An 18,663-nucleotide genomic window follows, 5' to 3' on the forward strand; every position below is an offset into this window, starting at 1 on the left:
CGTTGTACGGGCTTTGGCTCGAGCAGAGGCCAGCAGAGGAAGGGGAGGGAAAGTTTTCCACAACTGTGCCCTGGTTTCCCAAGAACACAGCTGCTAGGGAACATGGGGCTACCCAGAGGGTGTCTCCTCCCCCCACTTCCTTTTGCATCATCAGTTACCTCCTCTAAAATGACATTTGTCTCCTCCTCCTGCAGGGCCACTCTAGGACTTCCTTTCCCCTCCTGCAGACCACTGAGGGCTGCTGCACAGCTAACTTCCTCCCCATGCCCGTGGGTCCTGAGACTTGACCTCCATTGCCGATCTGAAAGGTACTGCGCCCGGAACTAACGGTCTTGTCTTCGATATAGGAACTGGGCCCAGCAGCTGCTCTGTTTTTGCGAGCTCCACCACATCAAGAGGATCCATCGTCCTCCTCCTGCCTTTCTGACACTCTGTGCCCCTGCGTTTGCTCTTTCTGCGGCAGGCAGTCTGTCTGCTGCAAGCCTTGTCTTTCTCCAGCACATTGCAAACCCACTCCGACTTTCTGAGCTGCTCCGTTCCCACTTTTCTTTTAACTTCCTGCTTCCTTTGGAGCAGGGCTGATCCCCTCTCTGACCCTACAGCTAACCGATTTGTTAACTCACTGATTGCTTCATCTTTCTCCTCCAAATGTTGCTGGGCTGTTCAGAGTGACTCTAATTTCCTCTTCAGTTTCCTCCCTAGAACTTATTTCCAAACTAAACCTTCACTATCGGCCAGCCTGTTTGCAGCTCGTCTCCCACTTCTGAGCGGGTTACCTTCCGAACAGCTGCTCGTAACTCAATTTGGTCGTAAGTGGGAAATAGCCTTATGCTGTCCTGTAATCCCTCACCTAACTTGAATTTCGTGCAAGTCAGCGGGGCTTGGGTTGGGGTCCTGGGAAGGGGGTGGGAGGGGTTACGCCCAGGGTGGGATAGGGCACCAGGGGTGGTGGGAGGGTGCGGCTGGGCTGGTAGCTGGAGCCAAGGCTGCGGGGGTGGTGGGTAGTGGGGTTGGAGCTGGAGTCCCATGTGCCAGGGAGTGTAGCTGGGGCCGTGGGGGATTTGGGGGGTTGAATGAGGTGAACTGGGGCGGGGGTGGGTTGAGCTGGCAACAGTGATAGAGCCTCTGTGCACGCCAGTGGTGGCTGACAGCCAGAGCCCCAAGCACCGGGGGAGGGTTGAGCTGGGCGGTGGGAGGGTTGAACAGGGGTTGCACCGGAGTGGGTGCTTGAGCAGGGGGAAGGTTGGAGCCCTGCGCACGCTGAGCCAGCCACATGGGGTGGGGGAGTGATCTGGGGCCACATGGGGGTTGGGTCTGGGGCCACGGGGGTGGAGGTCGAGGCCTGGGTGGGCGCGGGGGTTGGGGAAAGGGGGTTGGAGCTGGGTCCATGGGGGTGGGAGGGGAGTCGCAGGCCTGCAGCTGGAGACCCCCGTTGGGGGAGGTGAGCTGAGGTGTGCGGGAGGGAGCTAGTGAGCTAGAGGTTGGTTGTGAGTCCGAAAGGTCTTAAGTCGATGGGTTCCTAAGTCGGAGACCACCTGTAACAAACCTACTCTTATTCTTTACAACTGGAGAAGTCCCCAAAGAAAACAGTGGCGTGGGTGGGGCAAATTCCCTCTGTCCCCGCTCACTGGCTCTTAGCAGTTCATGAGGTTATGCCCCTGTTGGGGCCTGCCAAACAGCTGGGGGAAACTGAGGCAGCCAGATCAAGGGTGCAGCCTGGGAGAACTGGGGGAACTTGAACCTCACAAGTTGAGACAAGCAGCCTTTGTGGCAGCTCCACACTTTTCTGGTGGCTTATTTAAAACATACATCAGCTTCTGCTGCTGCCACTGGGGCAGTTTACTGAACACCATGCTCCTGCTTTACATAACTTTCACCATGCAATAACAATGCCCCAAAATGGCCTACCGCTTTAAATGAGGCAATTATTCTTCCATAGAACTGCAGACCTCTGGACAGGAAAGGACAAAAGCAAAGCAACAAGGGATTGAAAAAAAAATTACATCAAATCATAGCACAGAACAGGAAAGTGGGATTCCTGCCAAGAAGCAGTCGCAGTAAATACGTTTTGGATTGGTCTCCATCCAGATAAGTGCAGCTGGAATAGGAGAAACAAGGACAAGAAAAAATGCACTCTGAAAACCCCTCTTTAAAACTCAGGGAATGTAGTCCTAAAGAGTTCATTGCACTAGGCCTGGAGGTGTGTGTGTTGTACATCCCCCAAATTATATCAAGTAAAAAAGAGAAAGAGGACTTTAATTAGCAAAAAATTCAAATTCGTCTGGCCGGGGATGACAGATTAACCTGCTTTCCTGGACTATTTGCAGCAGAGACAGGGCAGTGTTAGTACAAGGGTACAAGGCCCTGGTGAGATCTCATCTGGAATATGTGAGCAGTCCTGGTGGCCCATGTTTAACGAAGATGGATTCATATGGTAACAGTGCAGAAAAGGGTTACGTGGACAATCAGAGTGGAAAACCTACTTTATGAATGGGAGATGCAAAGAGCTTGGCTTGTTCGGCCCAGTCAAAGGAAATGTGAGGGTGTGTGATTGTTCTGTATAAATACACCCAACAGATAAATCCCACGGAGGAAGAGGAGCTGTTTGGTAACTAATTAATAGACAATAACAAATGCTTCTCAACCTGCTCCCAGCAAGCTGAGCCTTGAACTTAGGCAAAGTTTTCTATCAATTAGAGGAATGAGGTTCTGGTACAGTCTTCCTAGCAAAACCCCCTAAATGGCTCCCAGACCAAGCTTGATATGTTTATGGAGTGGTTCCTGGAATAGCACCTGGGTTATTGGCAACCGCCAGTGGCAAAACGCCCCAGTGGAGGAGACAGGACACTAGATGGGCAGGGCTCTGAGTTACTTCCAAGAATTCTTTGCAGGCATCTGCCCAATAAGTCTTCCCTACGTGCTCAGGACCTAACTGACTGCCAGACTTTGGGTCAGGAAGGAATTCCCACCCACCCACCCCAGGTAAACTTTTTAAAGACCTGGGGATAGGGTCTGATTTCCTCTTCTGCATGGGGGATGGGTCTCTTGCAGGCTTAAACTAGTCTAAATCGTGGATTCACTGTAACTTGAAATCTGTAACCGTGATGTGAGGAAGAGACCTGAGAATTTGCTTCCTGCAACAAAGAGAAATTAACAACAGATTCGAGCGTGATATTTCTGAGTTAGAGCACATATTCAAATGTGACACACTAACTCGTGGTATGAACAGAGACATCAACTACCTTAGGCATTACAAGGACTGCTTCCCTTCCGTTGATGCCCATAATTATCTCAACAGGACAATTAACAACCCCCCACCTCTCATTCCCTTCCTTCAATCCTATTTGATTTGTCAGTTTGTATTGCATTTTTTTTTCTTTTTGGACCTCTGTACTTGTATATGTCAGTATCTACTGGAAATGAAATTGATCTGAAGAAGTGGGTCAGTCCCACGAAAGCTCCTCACCGAATAAATCATTTTGTTAGTCTTTAAAGTTCTGCATTTCTGCTGCTTTGTTTTGTTGCAGCACAGACTAACACGGAGACCTCTCTGTTACTATTCATAATGTGAGGATTTCAGTAACTGAGTCCAGACGTTGGGGGTCCATGTCAGGAGTGGGTCAGGGAGGCCCTGAGGATGTCTCAAGAGATGAACAGATGATCACAGTGGGTGTCTGGATAGATGATCTGCCTTTTTTTTTCTAAATGTCATCTGCTAAGCAGAGCCAAGAAAATGCACTTTTAATTTCTAAATTTGCTCCAGAGGATGTACTGTACTTCCCGAAACCCTGCAGGAATTCCTGGGTGACACTGGGAGTGTCTGATAATCCAGAGAGGATCAGCTTGACTTCCTTCTTTGGCAGGGTAACTGATTTAGTGAATGGGGGAATACGGTGGACATATTACATGCGGAGTTCCACAAGACATCTGACACAGTCCCACAAGACACTGTGATAAGTTAGCTGGAGGAATGGGGGCTCAGCAAAACTACCGCTGAATGGACACAGAACTGGTCAAACAATCTTAAACAAAAAGCATCTACAAGTGGAATTATATCCTTTTGGAGGGAGGTCCCAGGTGAGGTTCCACATGGATCTGTTCTAGGTCCAGTGTTGTTTAACATCTTTACTAACGACCTGGATGTAGCAATCAGAGGGGACAAACCCAGCGAGGTCGCCGGGAATCTGGAAGACAGAGCTAGAATTCTGAGTGTTCTTGCTAAATTGAAGAACTGAGCTATAGACAATAAAGGGAAATTCAAGAAAGACAAATGTAAGGTGATACACCGATGGGAGGAAAACCCAACGCACAACTAGAGAATGTGGGAGAGCTGGCCTGGCAGCCGCACTGCGGAGAAGGATCTGGGAGCTGTGGCTGATCATAGCCTCAGCATGAGCCACCGAGGTGAAGATGGTGAAGAAAAATGAAGTGAAAGGAATTGTGAGTTGCACTGAGAAAGACATAACACATACGCCGCGGGAGGTGAGAATACAGGGCTGCTCAGCACTGGTTAGGCCTCAGCTGGAGTTCTGGGTCCAATTTCGGTTGCCAATGCATTGGAAGGTGTAATAAGATGAAAGTTTTGCTTATAGAAAGCAAAGTGAAGTGGTGAGCAAGGGGCCGGCCCTGCTCGCAGCAGTTTACACAAACAGGGCTGGCGTTGCAGAGCCACTCACACCTAAGCGGGTCTAGGCACAGGCTGGAAGGGACATTCCAGAGGACCTGTAACAGAGCACCTGGCGAAGAGACATCTCGGCACCAGCACACTAATGGATAACACACAAACAGACCCAAGTTCAGGACAGGGTCTCAACTGAGAACGTGATAGTGACTCAACCCCTGGGGCAGGGTAAAAGGTGGTCTTTAAGAGCCAGGAGGTGGTCAACTGTTGTGTCAGGTGCAACGCATAACTTGTTTGTGGCTGTGTATAAAAGCGTTCCCCAAAGGGTTGTCTTTGTCCCACCAAGGCAGCAGTGATGGATTCCATGCCTCTGACTCAGTTGAGCCCATGGTAGCAAGCACATGTGTTAGACTAACTGTAGACCTCTGGTCTGGGGCAGCAAAAAACATGCTTCTTTTCTACAAACATGGCCTGGTGCCTTTGAACCTCACTCTGGGGACTCTGCGGGCCTTGTTGGAGTCTTTCACGTTAGCCACCCATGCAGGGGCAATGTGATATACATCTGGAATGTATCCATGAGGCCAAACAGTTATCACCACTGACAGAGCAGGAGACCTCTCAGGACAACACACCGGTGCCTCCTAAAGGTCAACACACTTGCATGGATTGATTATGTCTCACGTCCTTTTTGCCCCGTGTTTCATTGTTCTCTAAAGAATGTTGAGGAGTTGGAAAGGGTCCAGAGGTGAGTGACGAAGGGGTAGGAATGGGGTGTGCTCAGTTTGGAAAAGAGAAGATTAAGAGGGGAATGATCCTAGTCTTCAGATACTTGAAGGTCTGCCCTAATAAAGGTGAAGTAAAGCTCCTCTCCCAGGTAGGGCAGGATGAGAGGCCATGAGTCCAAACCCAATGAGGGCAGATTTATATTAAATCTCAGAAGACACTTCCTAATTGTAAAAACAATAACACGATGGAAGAAGCACCTACGGAGGCTGTGGAAGCTCCTTCCCTGCAAGTTTTCAAAAGGAACCTGGTGGTCAGTCACCTGTCTTCCAGATGCTTTGGACGCAACAAATCTTGCATCTTGGCCATGGGTGAGACTAGATGGCCCTCTCGGGCCCTCTTCATGAAATAACTTTACGTTCCACTCTTGTTGAGAATTCAGTTGGAGCTGGGTCTGAGGTGGGCAGAGTCCAGGAAACAAGCCGGATATCGGTACTTGGGGGACTCAGAAGACAAATGACAGAGTTGGAGTATGAGCCAGACCCATAAGCCAGAGAAGGAGCCAGGTCTCAGATCCAGGGAAACAGAAGAGTAATTCCAGGGCTGGGAGCTCAACCAGAGTCATAAGCTAAAGGCCAATCTGGGGACTGAAGCCAGAAATCTGAAGACGGAGTGGCCCAGGGATGGCAAGCGGCTGGAGCAAGGACTGGAACAGGGGTAAGAACGGGTGCGGGCCTGGGACTCTGTGCAGAGCTGCTATTCTGCTGTGTGTACAGCTAAGGCAGGGCTGCCAAACCAGCAGCCGGTCGGGGGCTTTGGCCACTTGGCCCTTTCAAAGGCTGTGCAGCGGGGCTCGATGATTGCCCAACAGCAGTTAGTGGGGGAACAGGCCAGCAGCTGGTCCTACCTGGTCTGGTCCCTGACAGTCACTGCTTGTGGGTAATATAGCCGGACGCAGCCCCCCACCATTTGTGATACGTAGCAGCAGAGGCTTGTTCTCTCAAATGGAGTCTGTGGTTTCCTGTGCTGTAGAGCACTGAAAGTCCTCAGTGCTGTTAGATGCCGGCTTAAGGCTGCGTTACTCTATGTGTGTATCAGAGGGGTAGCTGCGTTAGCCCGTACCCGCAAAAGCAACAAGTCCTGTGGCACCTGATAGACAAACAGAATATTTTGGACCATGAGCTTTCGTGGGCAAAGACCCGGTTCATCAGAAAGCTTATGCTGCAAGAATTTCTGTTTGTCTATCAGGTGCCACAGGCCTTCTTGTTGTTTCTATGGAGGTAGACAATCAATTGTATTCATACATATGAACGTGTCATGAAAAAAATGTAACCTGGTGCATATATACAGCGTATAATGTGACTTGTGTGGAGGGGGTTAGGGGGTAACGAGTGAGCAACGGCTGACAGTAAGACATTACAGCTGCAGCCTTTTATGGACATAGAGGAAACAGGATGAAACAGGCTGTCAGAAGCAAGTGCTCCAATCAGAAGATGTAACAGCACACAGAACTCGTGACCAGAAGGAGCAGAGATCTCCTGTGGATCTGAAGGGACTACAGGGACTTTCATCAGCTGGTATCTCCAGGAAGCTGTAGCCTGGCCAGCCTGAGCCCCCGTGAAATCCGACAGCCTGCCTCCACACTGCTGCAGGAATTTGGTGTCTGTGTGAGTACTGCTGTACCGTTAGGAATCTACACCAATAAACAAACCTCAGTACTGCTGCAGCTCACCTCTTTTCTGAGCTGTCAGAGAGAGGACGGGTCCATCGGGAGATGGGACAGACAACAATCCCCTTCAGGGAGCTACTGAAAATCTCTCTTGCTGGGACACTGCTCAATTAATCACCTTGCAGCGTAGTTCATCCTTTTGGACCCTGCAGGCCACAGGGAGTTAACAGAACTGCAGCCTCTGCCAGGCAGGGATCGCCTCCGTCCCTGCCTCCATCCATCAGTGCACCAGAGAACTCAATGGGTGGTGTATGGAAATTGCCGTGTGCCCCCATCCTGGCTGGAGCACCCCAGAGTTCTTCTCTGTTGTCCCCTTTTGTCCACATGCCAGGCTGCCAGGGAGGGAGGGGAGGTAGGGAGGCTGATGTAATGATGCACGTAAAGCGTTTGCAGATGAATCCAGAGGAATGTACTCCTTCTTGGGCGTGGTCTTTACACTGTTAATATGCTGCTGAAGGAGAAAATCATAAGAGCCTTTCACGTCTTTCTTTACAATATGGCAATGACTGGATTGTGGCAAGTCACCTGCTATTTTTCTCATGGAGACAAATTAAATAATTTAAAGTGTGCCCAGATACCATAGTGATGGGTGCTTTACAAACACATGCAATGATAATAGTGCGTTTCAACTTAACGTTTAGCTGGTTAACTCAATGGGATTTTACATCCCAGCCTGGAACCCAGAGAAGAGCATGGGCCCCTATTTCGTACCCACTCCTGAGGAAGCAGTGCCAGTTGGACAAGGAATGGGGAGAGTGCCTGCGTCACTGTGGCCATGATAGAGGGGTTGCAGGACTGTACCCCAGGATGGGGAAGGCTGAGGGAGCTACTCAGATGCCTGAGTCATGAAGAGGGCACTGCAGTTCCCGCAGTGACAGGTGGTCCCTGCCAGAGAGGGAGAGAGGTGGTGGGACAGTGTGCAGGTGCTTACTGGAGGGAAAGAGCAGAAAGTGGAAGTGCCAGAAACAGGAAGACAATCTGGGACTTGGAGGTCAGAGGCCAGGCTGTGAAGATGCTCACCCTGTGACAATGAGCGGCAGCTGAAGAGGGAGCGTTCTGATGTAGGTGAGAAGAACAAATTGTATCAGGTGGCCAGGACTGAGGCCATGGCCCACGAAGTCCCTCACAGGAAGTGATTGAGTTAGAGCCTCCTTTCGGTGTGAGGAGAAGGGCCACGTAAGGAGACAGGGACCCTACGCGGGAAAGAGAGACACTCAAGAAGAGGGCGAGGGCCTGAGGAGATAAAAGAAAGAGGAAACAGGCCCATAATGAACCTGTAGATGCTGTAGCAAAACAGGAGAGGCAGGTGAGAGTGGGCAGGAGGAGACAGACCCCCGAGGCAGGAGGCTGATGTGCACAGCAGTTAGCGCCCGGAGGGACTTTAAGCCTGTGGGGGCTGAGCCCTTGGACGAGCAGGTGTTGGGGATTCGCTGGAGAGGATGAAGCAGCAACAGCAGAGGCTGGGAGCTACAGGCCGTACCTGTCAGGTGGCTCAGAGAATCCTGATGGAAGATGCGGGGAGAGGACTTCTTCTCATGGTGAGCGAGCAGGGCAGTCTGTGCACTCGAATGTGTAAGAGACAGGGAAGATGATACCCGTCCACTCCAGTTGTTAGCAGTCTTCAGTGGGGAGAGCGTGTGATCGAGCAGATGTTTCAGAGAATGGTCCACGAGGAGTCCAGCATCTTCCCTGAGTAACAACAGCTAATTTAAACCTCAGCCTATTCTGTGTAGAGTGAGGATTATGTTTGACAATGGGCATTCCTTTCGGGAGAGCCCTTTGTAACGTTTCACAGTCAGTTTTGCACACAAGATTTTGATTAATTTTGTATCATCTGCAAATTTTCCTACCTCATCCTTACTCCCTTTTCTGCTACAGTTAGGAATATGTTGAGCAGCATGGGTCTCAATACCGATTCTTGAGAGGAGCCCTGATAATGACCTTGCTACACTGGGGTAACTGGCCATTTATTCCTTCCCTTTGTTTCCTTTCTTTTAACCATGAGAGGACCTACCCTGTTGCCCCATGACAGCTCACTTCGCTTAAGAGCCTTTGCTGAGGGATCTTGTCACAGGCGTTCTGAAAATCTAAGCGCTTGCTGACTCCCTCAAACAATGGGAATAGCTCAGTGAGGCCTGACTTCCTTCACAACAGCCATTTTGACTCTTTCCCAACACATCCTACTCATCTGTGTTGGAAAACTGGTGGGCAGAACATGGTACTTTGTATTCTGATCTGATTACTCCCTCTATATGTTTTTGATTGCACATGTCTGTTTGTCTGTGCTTCTGTGAGTCAATTTGTTCAAGACATCCTAAACGGTGAGAGCTAGGAGCAGCACTGGGTAGATCTGTTAGTCAATTAATCAGACAGGTTAGCAGTTAAACCAATGTGGGTGTATCTCCTGACTATGCTAGAAGTAGAACGTACTCTGTTTATTCACAGGCTTAGTGAGTATTAGAGATGGTTACTGCACGTGTTCCCCTTCAGACACCGCAAATCCACACCTGTCAAATAATCGCCCTCATCCCAGGTATGTCTCACTTTCTTGCAGCCTTTCCTTAAACATGAAACTAGTGGTTCCCTTTGGCACTGAGGCTGCTGTTCAAAAAGCTCAGGCTGCCTAATGAGCACTGGCAGGCCTGCCTATAACGGACATGCAATGGTAACATGCAATGAAGTGGCACATCGAGAAGGAACGCACCTAAGACACAGGTCAGATATAAGGCAAAATTCTGCCTTCCTTATGCACTAACTTCTGAGCTATTGGCTGGTGCAGAAAGGCTGGCTTTGGCCTTTGAATTTATTTTTCATTTCATGCAGCCAAAAGAAGATAGAAGGTGAGTGGATAACAGGTCTTTTTTCCACAGGGACTGTACAGCCAAATTGTCTTGGTTTCTTCTCATATTCTCATTTAATTCAGCGTAGACTGCCATTAGTTTCAGGACTGCAAACTTCAGAGCTTCAACCCGAGAATGGTTGACAAGCCTTTTTCATAAACTGCTGCCTGGATCAAAGAGGCTGATGCCAGCTCAGGTGTATGCTTTTGTTTAACTCTGGATTCTTCTGTTCTGCACTAAGCGGCCAATTGCATAAGTAGTCATCCAAAAAGATAATAGCCCGTGAAATCCTGTCCTGGCACTTTCGTCTCCAATCGACAAACAATTCACTGACTCTGACTTTGTTTTTCTGGTTTTTTTAAGGCTTGTCGGTCCGAGGGAAAGCAAGAATGCAGAAGTGGATCACCATCGCGTCCACGCTTTTTTTCTTCTTTGCCCTTTCTGTTATCTATCACATTTCCCCAAAGACTAACCAGATCTCCCCAGTCATACCTAGTTCTAACAGTTCCCTGCCGCAAAAGCAAATTATGAACTACAGGGGAAGCATCATCTTTGTGGAGACCTCAGACAGTCTGGAGCCTTCTCCACTGGCTTCATGTTCTGTGGAATCTGCTGCCAGGATCTACCAGGACAGACCTGTTTTTTACTTCATGAAAGGGCCGACAGCCAATATACGGCAGGATGTGAATTCTGCTTACCCCACCTTCTCTCTCCTATCTGCTCTGGAGAATGTCTACATTATACCTTTCCAGCTGGAAATTTTGTTCCAAGGGACACCTCTGCTCCGATGGTATCACCAGGTAAGAGCAATTATTGAGGAGAAAAGATTTTTGAACAAGATCTAATATAGAGGGGATAGAAAATGAATGTATTTGCACATTTTTCTTCAAGTTTCAAAGCTATTAAAATTTCGTGGCACTGACGGTGGACCCTTATTTCGTGATGCTATGCCATGCTTTTGTCAAAATTCTGTGACGCCGAATGTGGCCCCCTATTTCATGACACTTTCCCATGCATTTGTCAGAATATTTATTGAAATTGTTATGAACATTTTCTATTTCCTGCTGGCAGGATTTATGGCAAATGGAACATTGCAGTAATAAATTTGATAAGCTTATGATTTTGGTGCTTGTTAAAAATATCTGACGGCTTTTTTGTTTTGATAGAATATGGACTAACACGGCTGCCTCTCTGTCCTTAATCCTTGCTAGAGATTGCTGCGGGGGCGGAGGGGTGTGCTGTTCCAAAGCCCATAGGAGTCACAGAGAATCTCTCAATTAATTCCCACCGGCTTTGGCTCAGACAGTGAGTGTGTAAATTGAGATGGGGCTGTTTGGTGGAAATAACAGTTAATGGTTAATGAACTACACATAACTGAGTTTATTTAGTTAAACAAAAATTAACAGCCGCAGTGCCAGAGGTGAAATCTCTTCAAGCTGCATGGAAACTTTTTCAAGATATGATAACAGAGGCTCACCTCAAATGAATACCCCAAATTAAAAAGCATGAAAAGAAAATCAAGAAAATGCCACTGTGGCTGAACAACAAAGTAAAAGAAGCGATGAGAGGAAAAGACATTCTGTAAAAAGTGGTAGTGTTGTCTGACTGAGGTCAGTAGAAAGGAGCATACATTCTAGCAAGTGTAAAATGTCATTAGGAAAGCCAAAAACAACTTGAAGAACAGCTAGCTAAAGATTTCAGTACTTCAGAAGCAGCACTCTTGCTAAAGAACCGATGGGTTCCCTGGACGATCGAGATGCTAAAAGAGCACTCCAGGATGATAAGGCCATTGCAGAGAAATTAAATGATTTCTGCACATCACTCTTCATGACTGAATTTGTGAGGGAGAGTCCCAAACCTGAGCCATTCTTTTTCGGTGACAAATCTCAGGAATTGTGCCAGACTGATGTGTCATTACAGGAGGTCTTGGAACAAACTCATCAATTAAACTATAGTATAATCAGTCACCATCACCAGGTTTTATTCACCCAAGAGTTCTGCAGAAACTCAAATGTGAAACGGCAGACAGATTAGCTGTACTTTCAGAGGAGTAGCCGTGTTCACTGTTTTGCAGATACAGATAAGGAGTCTTGTGGCACCTTGAAGACAAACAGATGTATGTCAATCTAACTTTGACAGGCAGAGATGATGCATCTGACAAAGTGGGTCTTGGCCCATCAAACCTTTTGCCCAAATAAATCAATTAGTCCATAAGGTGCCACATGACTCCTAACTGTAGTTTTTAACCTTATCTATTAAATCATCTTTTGTGCCAAATGACTGAAGAATAATTAATGTGACATCAATTTTTAAAAGGATTCCAGAAGCGATCCTGACAATTACAGGCCAGTAAACTTGACTGGGCAAACCGACTGAAATTATAGCAAAGAACAACATTGCCAGGCAGGTTGATGAACTTAAGTTGTTGGGGATGAGTCAATATAGTTTTTGGACAGTTAAATTATACCTCTACTAGAATTTTAGAGGGGGTTCAACAAGCCTGGGGAGGATGGGGATCCAATGGATATAGTGTTCTTAGATTTTCAGAAACCCTGTGATAAGGTCCACCATCAAAGGCTCTTGAACAGTCATGGAATAAAAGGAGAGAGCCTCTCATGGGCTGATAACTGGTTACAAAATAGGAAACAAAGGGTAGGAGCAAATGGTCATAACCATTGTCCCCCAGGGGTGTGTACTGGGATCAATCCTGGTCAACATATTCCTAAGTGATCTGGAGAAAGGGGTAAATAGTGAAGTGGCAAAATTAGCAGATGGTGCAAAACTACTCCAGATAGTTATATTCCAAGCAGATGGCAAAAGATCTCTCAAAACTGGAGATTGGGCAAGAGCATGGCAGATGAGTTCAATGCTGAGAAATGGAAAGTAATGCACATTGGAAAGCGACGCCAGTTATACACACCAAGGCTACGTCTACACGTGAACGCTACATCGAAATAGCTTATTTTGATGTAGTGACATCGAAATAAGCTATTTCGATGAATAACGTCTACACGTCCTCCAGGGCTGGCAACGTCGACGTTCAACATCGACGTTGCGCAGCACCACATCGAAATAGGCACTGCGAGGGAACGTCTACACGCCACAGTAGCACACATCGAAATAAGGGTGCCAGGCACAGCTGCAGACAGGGTCACAGGGCGGACTCAACAGCAAGCCGCTCCCTTAAAGGGCCCCTCCCAGACACACTTGCACTAAACAACACAAGATCCACAGAGCCAACAACTGGTTGCAGACCCTGTGCGTGCAGCATGGATCCCCAGCTGCAGCAGCAGCAGCCAGAAGCCCTGGGCTACAGGCTGCTGCCCACGGTGACCATAGAGCCCCGCAGGGGCTGGAGAGAGAGCGTCTCTCAACCCCTCAGCTGATGGCCGCCATGGCGGACCCAGCAATTTCGATGTTGCGGGACGCGCAACGACTACATGGTCCCTACTTCGACGTTGAACGTCGAAGTAGGGCGCTATTCCTATCCCCTCATGGGGTTAGCGGCTTCGACGTCTCGCCGCTTGACGTCGATGTTAACATCGAAATAGCGCCCAACACGTGTAGCCGTGACGGGCGCTATTTCGAAGTTAGTGCCGCTACTTCGAAGTAGCGTGCACGTGTAGACACGGCTTAAGTTAGCTGTTATCACTCAAGAAAGAGATCTGAGCATCGTTTTGGATAGTTCTCTGAAAACATCTGCTCAGTGTGCAGTAGCAGTCAAAAAGGAACACCAAACATTGGGAATCATGAGAAAAGTGACAGTAAGACAGACAATATGTAAATCCATGCTAAGACGACATCCTGAGCACTGAATATAGATGTGGTTGTCTCATCTCAGTAAAGATCTATTGGAACTGGTAAAGGTTCAGAAAAGTATAACACAAATGCTTAGGGGTATGGAACAGCTTCCATATGAGGAGTGATTAATAACATTGGTACATTTCAGCTTGGGAAAGAAATGACTAATGGGGGTATGACTGAGGTCTATAACATGACTGGTGTAGTAAAGGCACTTAACAAATGGTGATTACTCCTCGTTACGCAAGAACCAGGGGTCACCAAATTAAATTAAGAGACAACAGGTTTAAAACAAAGAGAAGGAAGTATTTCTTCACACTGCGCAGAGAATCTATGGGACTCTTTGCCAGAGGATGTTACGAAGGCCGAGACTAGAACAGAGTTAAAAAAAAAAAGGTATAAATACCTGGAAGGGAGGTCGATCAATGGCTGTCGACGAGGATGGGCAGGGATCTTGTTTCTATATTCTGTTTGCCAGAAGCTGGGAAAGAGCGACAGGGAATGGAACTTGATGATTCCCTGTTCAATTCATCTGTTTTGGGACACCTGGCATCGGTCAGTGTCTGAAGACAGGATATTAGGCTAGATGGATCTGGGCTGTGACCCAGTGTGGCCGTTCTTATTTTCTTATAATTCATATTGTTACTTCATAATTGTTGGAAGTTTCCTTTACATTTACTAAGACTTGGACACGCTTGTACAATTAAGCTGAACAAAATCTAGATCTGTTCCCAGCCGTTATTTTAAAGGGATAAAAGTTAGGATGGTCACTGCTGAGAGTTTTCTGCAGACAGATTTAACAGGAGCAGTAGTTGAGATATTTTCAAAGTGCAGTCAACTGCATCTCTGTGTTCCCTTTCCAACTTTGCAGGTCAAACCAGACCAAGAAGTGTACTGGCGTCATGTTAGCTCTGATGCCTGCAGATACGCGCTCCTCTGGAAGTACGGTGGGATCTACATGGACACAGATGTCATCTCCCTCAGGCCAACATCACTGGAAAACTTCCTGACAGCTGAGGATTTAAACCTCATTGGCAGTGCGATTTTTGGCTTTTCTCGTCATCACCCCTTCCTTTGGGATTGCATGGAGGATTTTGTTCAAAACTACAATGGAGCTGACTGGGGATACCAAGGTCCCAAATTACTGACTAGGAGGCTCAAAGCTTTGTGCAAACTGGGTGATTTCCATGACGTGGAGGATCTCCGCTGTCAGAACATTTTGTATTTACATCCTCAGCGTTTCTACCCTTTACCCTACTCAGAATGGTGGAAGTACTTCGAGGCCTGGGAGACAAATCCGGACTTCAGCAACTCCTTCGGTTTGCACTTGTGGAACTTCATGAACAAGGAACACAAAACTGTGGTTGTAGGAAGTAACACCTTGATGGAAAATCTGTACAAAACGAACTGCCCCACTACTTATAACGTCCTTATTCAAGGCACAAAGGGCAGTGGTGCAACAAAAGAAGAATGAATCACTGGATCCTTCCAGCCCTGACAGTCCTGTGACTAAGTAACTTACACACAGTGCGTACCCCCTCTCAGTCGCTGACGCTCAGCCAATTTCTGTCTAGCACTTTGTAGGGGACAGATGCTCAGAAATCACTTTTGGGGATATAAATACCACAGGTGAAGACATGATAAGTGTGACTTGTCCTTTCAGGGAATCTTCTCCAAAGCACCTCAGTGACTGAAGCGCCTGAGTCACATTTTGAAAATTCATGATGGCTTTGGGTATAAAAGTTCCACTGAAAATCAGTGTATCTTAGGAACCCAAGAGTGAAGTTTTCAAAGGTATTTGGTGCGTCTCAATGCCACTAAGAGCTCTTGATGATCTCGCTGCCTTCTGATGTGCCCTAATGACTTCCGATATCTTAGATGCTTTTGGAAATCTTGCCCTCTCGTTTGATCTGTGGTTGTACAACACCGTGTTCAATGAAGCTCAGAGCTGACTGAGGATTCTCAGTGCTACTGTAATATTGAATGTCGCTAATTATGAATACATTGACACTCAACAAGTGGTAGCCCAAAGCTCCGCCACTCCAGGGCTATGGTTACACTAGCAAGTTTTGCCCACACAACCCCAGTTTTGTCAACAAAACTGGTAGAACGTCCACAAACAAAACTCAGCATGTTTGCTGGCAGCGTTCTGGCTCTCAGCCGTGAGATACAACGTGGCTGTCAACAGATTCTGTCAATGAAAAAAGCACGTAGACGCTCTGGAGGGGCCTTCTCTCGACAGACAGGGAGTCCAGAGCAATGGGCAACCCAGTCTGCTGTGCTTCCGGGTGCCTGTTTTTGCGAGAGAGCAGCTGGGCAGTCCAGCCACCCTGTCAACAGAGCGGAGCGCTCTTCTGCTTGGCTTTTGTGTGTGGTCGCACTCTGTTGACAGAAGCTGTGTCGGGAAATCCCTTCCGCCAGTGACTTCTGTCGATAGATGGCTGTAGCGTAAGCATAGCCCAGGTGTTCGCTGCAATTGTTTATTTTCTCTTTTGCTTCAGCTGTGTCCCCAGACTGTGGGACAGTGACATTTTAAATGTCCTTGTAAATGAGAATGCTATCGAATGGCTCTGAATTTATATTCCCCTTCTAAGCCTCCCTCAAGCTTCTGAGATGGTGTGCAGAAAAAAGGGGGCTGTGTTTACTGTTTCTATATATATTCTACGTATTCTATATGTTTCCACAGGACTTCTTGTTGTTTCTATATATGTCGGTCTAAGTGGTCTCTGTCTGTGTCTCTTTTGCAGGATTTGTGCATCTCACTTAAGCTATTGAATTTTGTCTCCCAACAACCCCGTGAGGCTGGGAAGTGCTGTTCTCCCACTGCCCTGCTGGAAAACCCAGCCATGGAGAAATGAAGGCCTACAGACCCACAAAGGAGCCTAGGCACCTGAAACCCATTGTCACGCCCCCATTCAGTTCCTGCCTGACCCTGTAGCTGCCTGGACTCATGTTTTCATTTCCCCTGGCACCTCAGTTTCTGCCACTCTGCGCAGGGGGGACTGGCAAGGTCCAGTCTGACGGGTGTGCTCTGAGCACCACCAGTGCAATGGGACGTGGGCAGGGGAAGGAGGCCTCTGTTATGACCTTCAGCCCCGTGCTTAGGGAACTCACACCACGTGAAGAGAATGCTGGTTCTGTTCCCCGCTCTGCCTGGCCAGGGTCAGGATTTAGACACCAGGCGTCCCATCTTGCAGGAGAGTAGCCAAGCCTCTGAGCCATGGGGCACTCTGACGTGAGCATCTCTGCGGGTGAAGATCAGTTTAGTTTCTAGAATATTTACACATACATTGGAACAGAGCGAGCCCGACTCTGGGTACATCCACAGGCAGCGAGCAGGTGCCAGGCTGAGACCACGGTGGCGTTTGGCACGGTTACAGGGTGTGGGATGCCCATGGCAGGGACAGTGGTCAGAGGAATCACTAGTGTCAGAGTCAATAATAAGAGTCAAGCTCAAAGTCAGGCCAGGGTCGGAGACCACAGGTAGCGCCAGGCTGCAGTCAGGAGGGTCAAGCTGAGAGCAGGTGACAAGGTAAAAGCCTCAGTCACAGTGGGCCGAAAGTCCATGTGGTTGTCCAACTTCCTGGGGCTCCCTCTGTAGTTAAAGAGGGCTCCTGGCCAATCAAAGGGCCAGCCACAAGGTGCTGTCACTCTGGGTCTCTTGGGCGGTACTTCCTGCGGTGCCTACTCTCCACACTGCTCCCTGGCTGTGGCTTTGCACAGACTCTTGCTGACCTGTGTTCTGGTCCTTGGGTCCTTATGCCTGTGCTGGAAATCACACCTGTGACTGCAAAGCCATTCCCATCACCCCTGCCACGCGTCATTTACCACGGTGCTTCCCTCCACCCCGGGGCCTGACTGGCAAGCCCCAGCAACATCAGGTCTTCCCAGCATTAAGTCTCCTGGGCTTTCATGGCTTGGGGAGTACGCGTACTTGGAAGAAATTTAAGCTGGATGCTTTCCCCAAATCCTCACACTTGTGGACATGCAGTAACTTGAAATGGCAAATCCTTCCTGCTCTGATGGAATGGCTGTTTTGAAACTCAAAGACCCAGGGATGGCGGTTTAATAGCCAATTATGCAGTGTTTGCCATGTGTGGTATGGTGTTTTCTTAGCAGGTGACAACTTACAGCCTTCTCTCTGGGGCAACAAGTAACAGTACACTTAACAAGGGCATGAGAGTTAAACTGAGTTGTATGGCTTCCTTTTTTTTTTTTTTTTAGATAGACTCCATTTTGTCTTCACTTGCAATATGGATTCCATAATTGGCTTCCATTTTGAAAGATGGCCACCAACGTGAGCTTGTCTTCTCCCCTCAAGTAAGGCGTGAAGACGAAGGCGGGAAAATGACTCTAGTCTGCTCAAAGACAGGAGTCTGTGAAAAGGAGTGGAGCCCACACGTCAGGGCTTCTCTCTCCCTAGCGTTCCCGGTCCGTGCTGGTACTTAGAGCAACAGCTGCATGCTGCTAGGCCTCGTAGGCCAGCCTGACAGAGGATCTGGGAAGCCGTCTGGTAGCTAGGGCGGCAGTCAGAGAGCCGCTAGGCCTCGTAGGCCAGTCTAATGTTAGTTGATTTTATTCTGGGAAAACCTCAGACTTACACGCAGCTACAGGTCAGTTCATGCAGGTGTTCTCCACGCAGGACTGCGAGTCGAGAATAGAAGAAAGGTGACGGAGGAAATCAACGTTCCTGTTCCAACAGTTCCTGCATCCAGTTCCTGACATCTCTCACCATTAGTCCGTGTCCTCCTTCTTCTCTGGGACATGGCATTGTTTTCCTTACCCTTTCCTTGTAATCTTATTGTGAGGGTCTGAATCGGGCTAACATCGGAGCCGTTAACTGTTGCTGTTCTGTTACGTTGTAGGGAGTCCTGTTTTCTTTGTAGTGTTGTACTGTATTGCTCATGCTATTAAATAAAAACCCTGTTATTTTCACTCAGCTTACCTTT

General features: G+C 48.1%; 1 protein-coding gene across 4 annotated transcripts; it reads left to right on the forward strand.

Annotated features, from left to right (window-relative positions):
• Positions 1-210: 210 nt before the first annotated feature.
• On the forward strand, positions 211-18,643 carry LOC142018437 (alpha-1,4-N-acetylglucosaminyltransferase-like). 4 transcript variants are annotated; one of them, XM_075004251.1, is made up of 5 exons: positions 273-308; positions 691-809; positions 9,519-9,606; positions 10,277-10,713; positions 14,586-18,643. In XM_075004251.1, exons 3-5 carry the CDS (start codon positions 9,537-9,539, stop codon positions 15,186-15,188), a joined length of 1,110 nt encoding a protein of 369 aa, XP_074860352.1. In that variant the 5' UTR covers positions 273-308; positions 691-809; positions 9,519-9,536; the 3' UTR covers positions 15,189-18,643. The 4 variants fall into 4 exon arrangements, with proteins under 4 accessions (XP_074860353.1, XP_074860352.1, XP_074860355.1 ...); XM_075004254.1 differs by lacking the exons at positions 273-308; positions 691-809; positions 9,519-9,606 and adding exons at positions 6,609-7,011; positions 9,628-9,788; XM_075004252.1 differs by lacking the exons at positions 691-809; positions 9,519-9,606 and having other exon boundaries at positions 211-308.
• The last annotated feature ends 20 nt before the right edge of the window (positions 18,644-18,663 follow it).

This window comes from Carettochelys insculpta, chromosome 10 (assembly GCF_033958435.1).
Source record: "Carettochelys insculpta isolate YL-2023 chromosome 10, ASM3395843v1, whole genome shotgun sequence".
NCBI lineage: Eukaryota > Metazoa > Chordata > Testudines > Carettochelyidae > Carettochelys > Carettochelys insculpta.

Excerpts from the sequence above, each read along its gene's own strand:
- LOC142018437 (XM_075004251.1), top strand. The coding sequence starts at position 9,537 with ATGGTTACTGCACGTGTTCCCCTTCAGACACCGCAAATCCACACCTGT. Across the intron at positions 9,607-10,276 it reads AATAATCGCCCTCATCCCAG|GCTTGTCGGTCCGAGGGAAA; the intron begins GTATGTCTCACT and ends GGTTTTTTTAAG. Across the intron at positions 10,714-14,585 it reads TGCTCCGATGGTATCACCAG|GTCAAACCAGACCAAGAAGT; the intron begins GTAAGAGCAATT and ends CCAACTTTGCAG.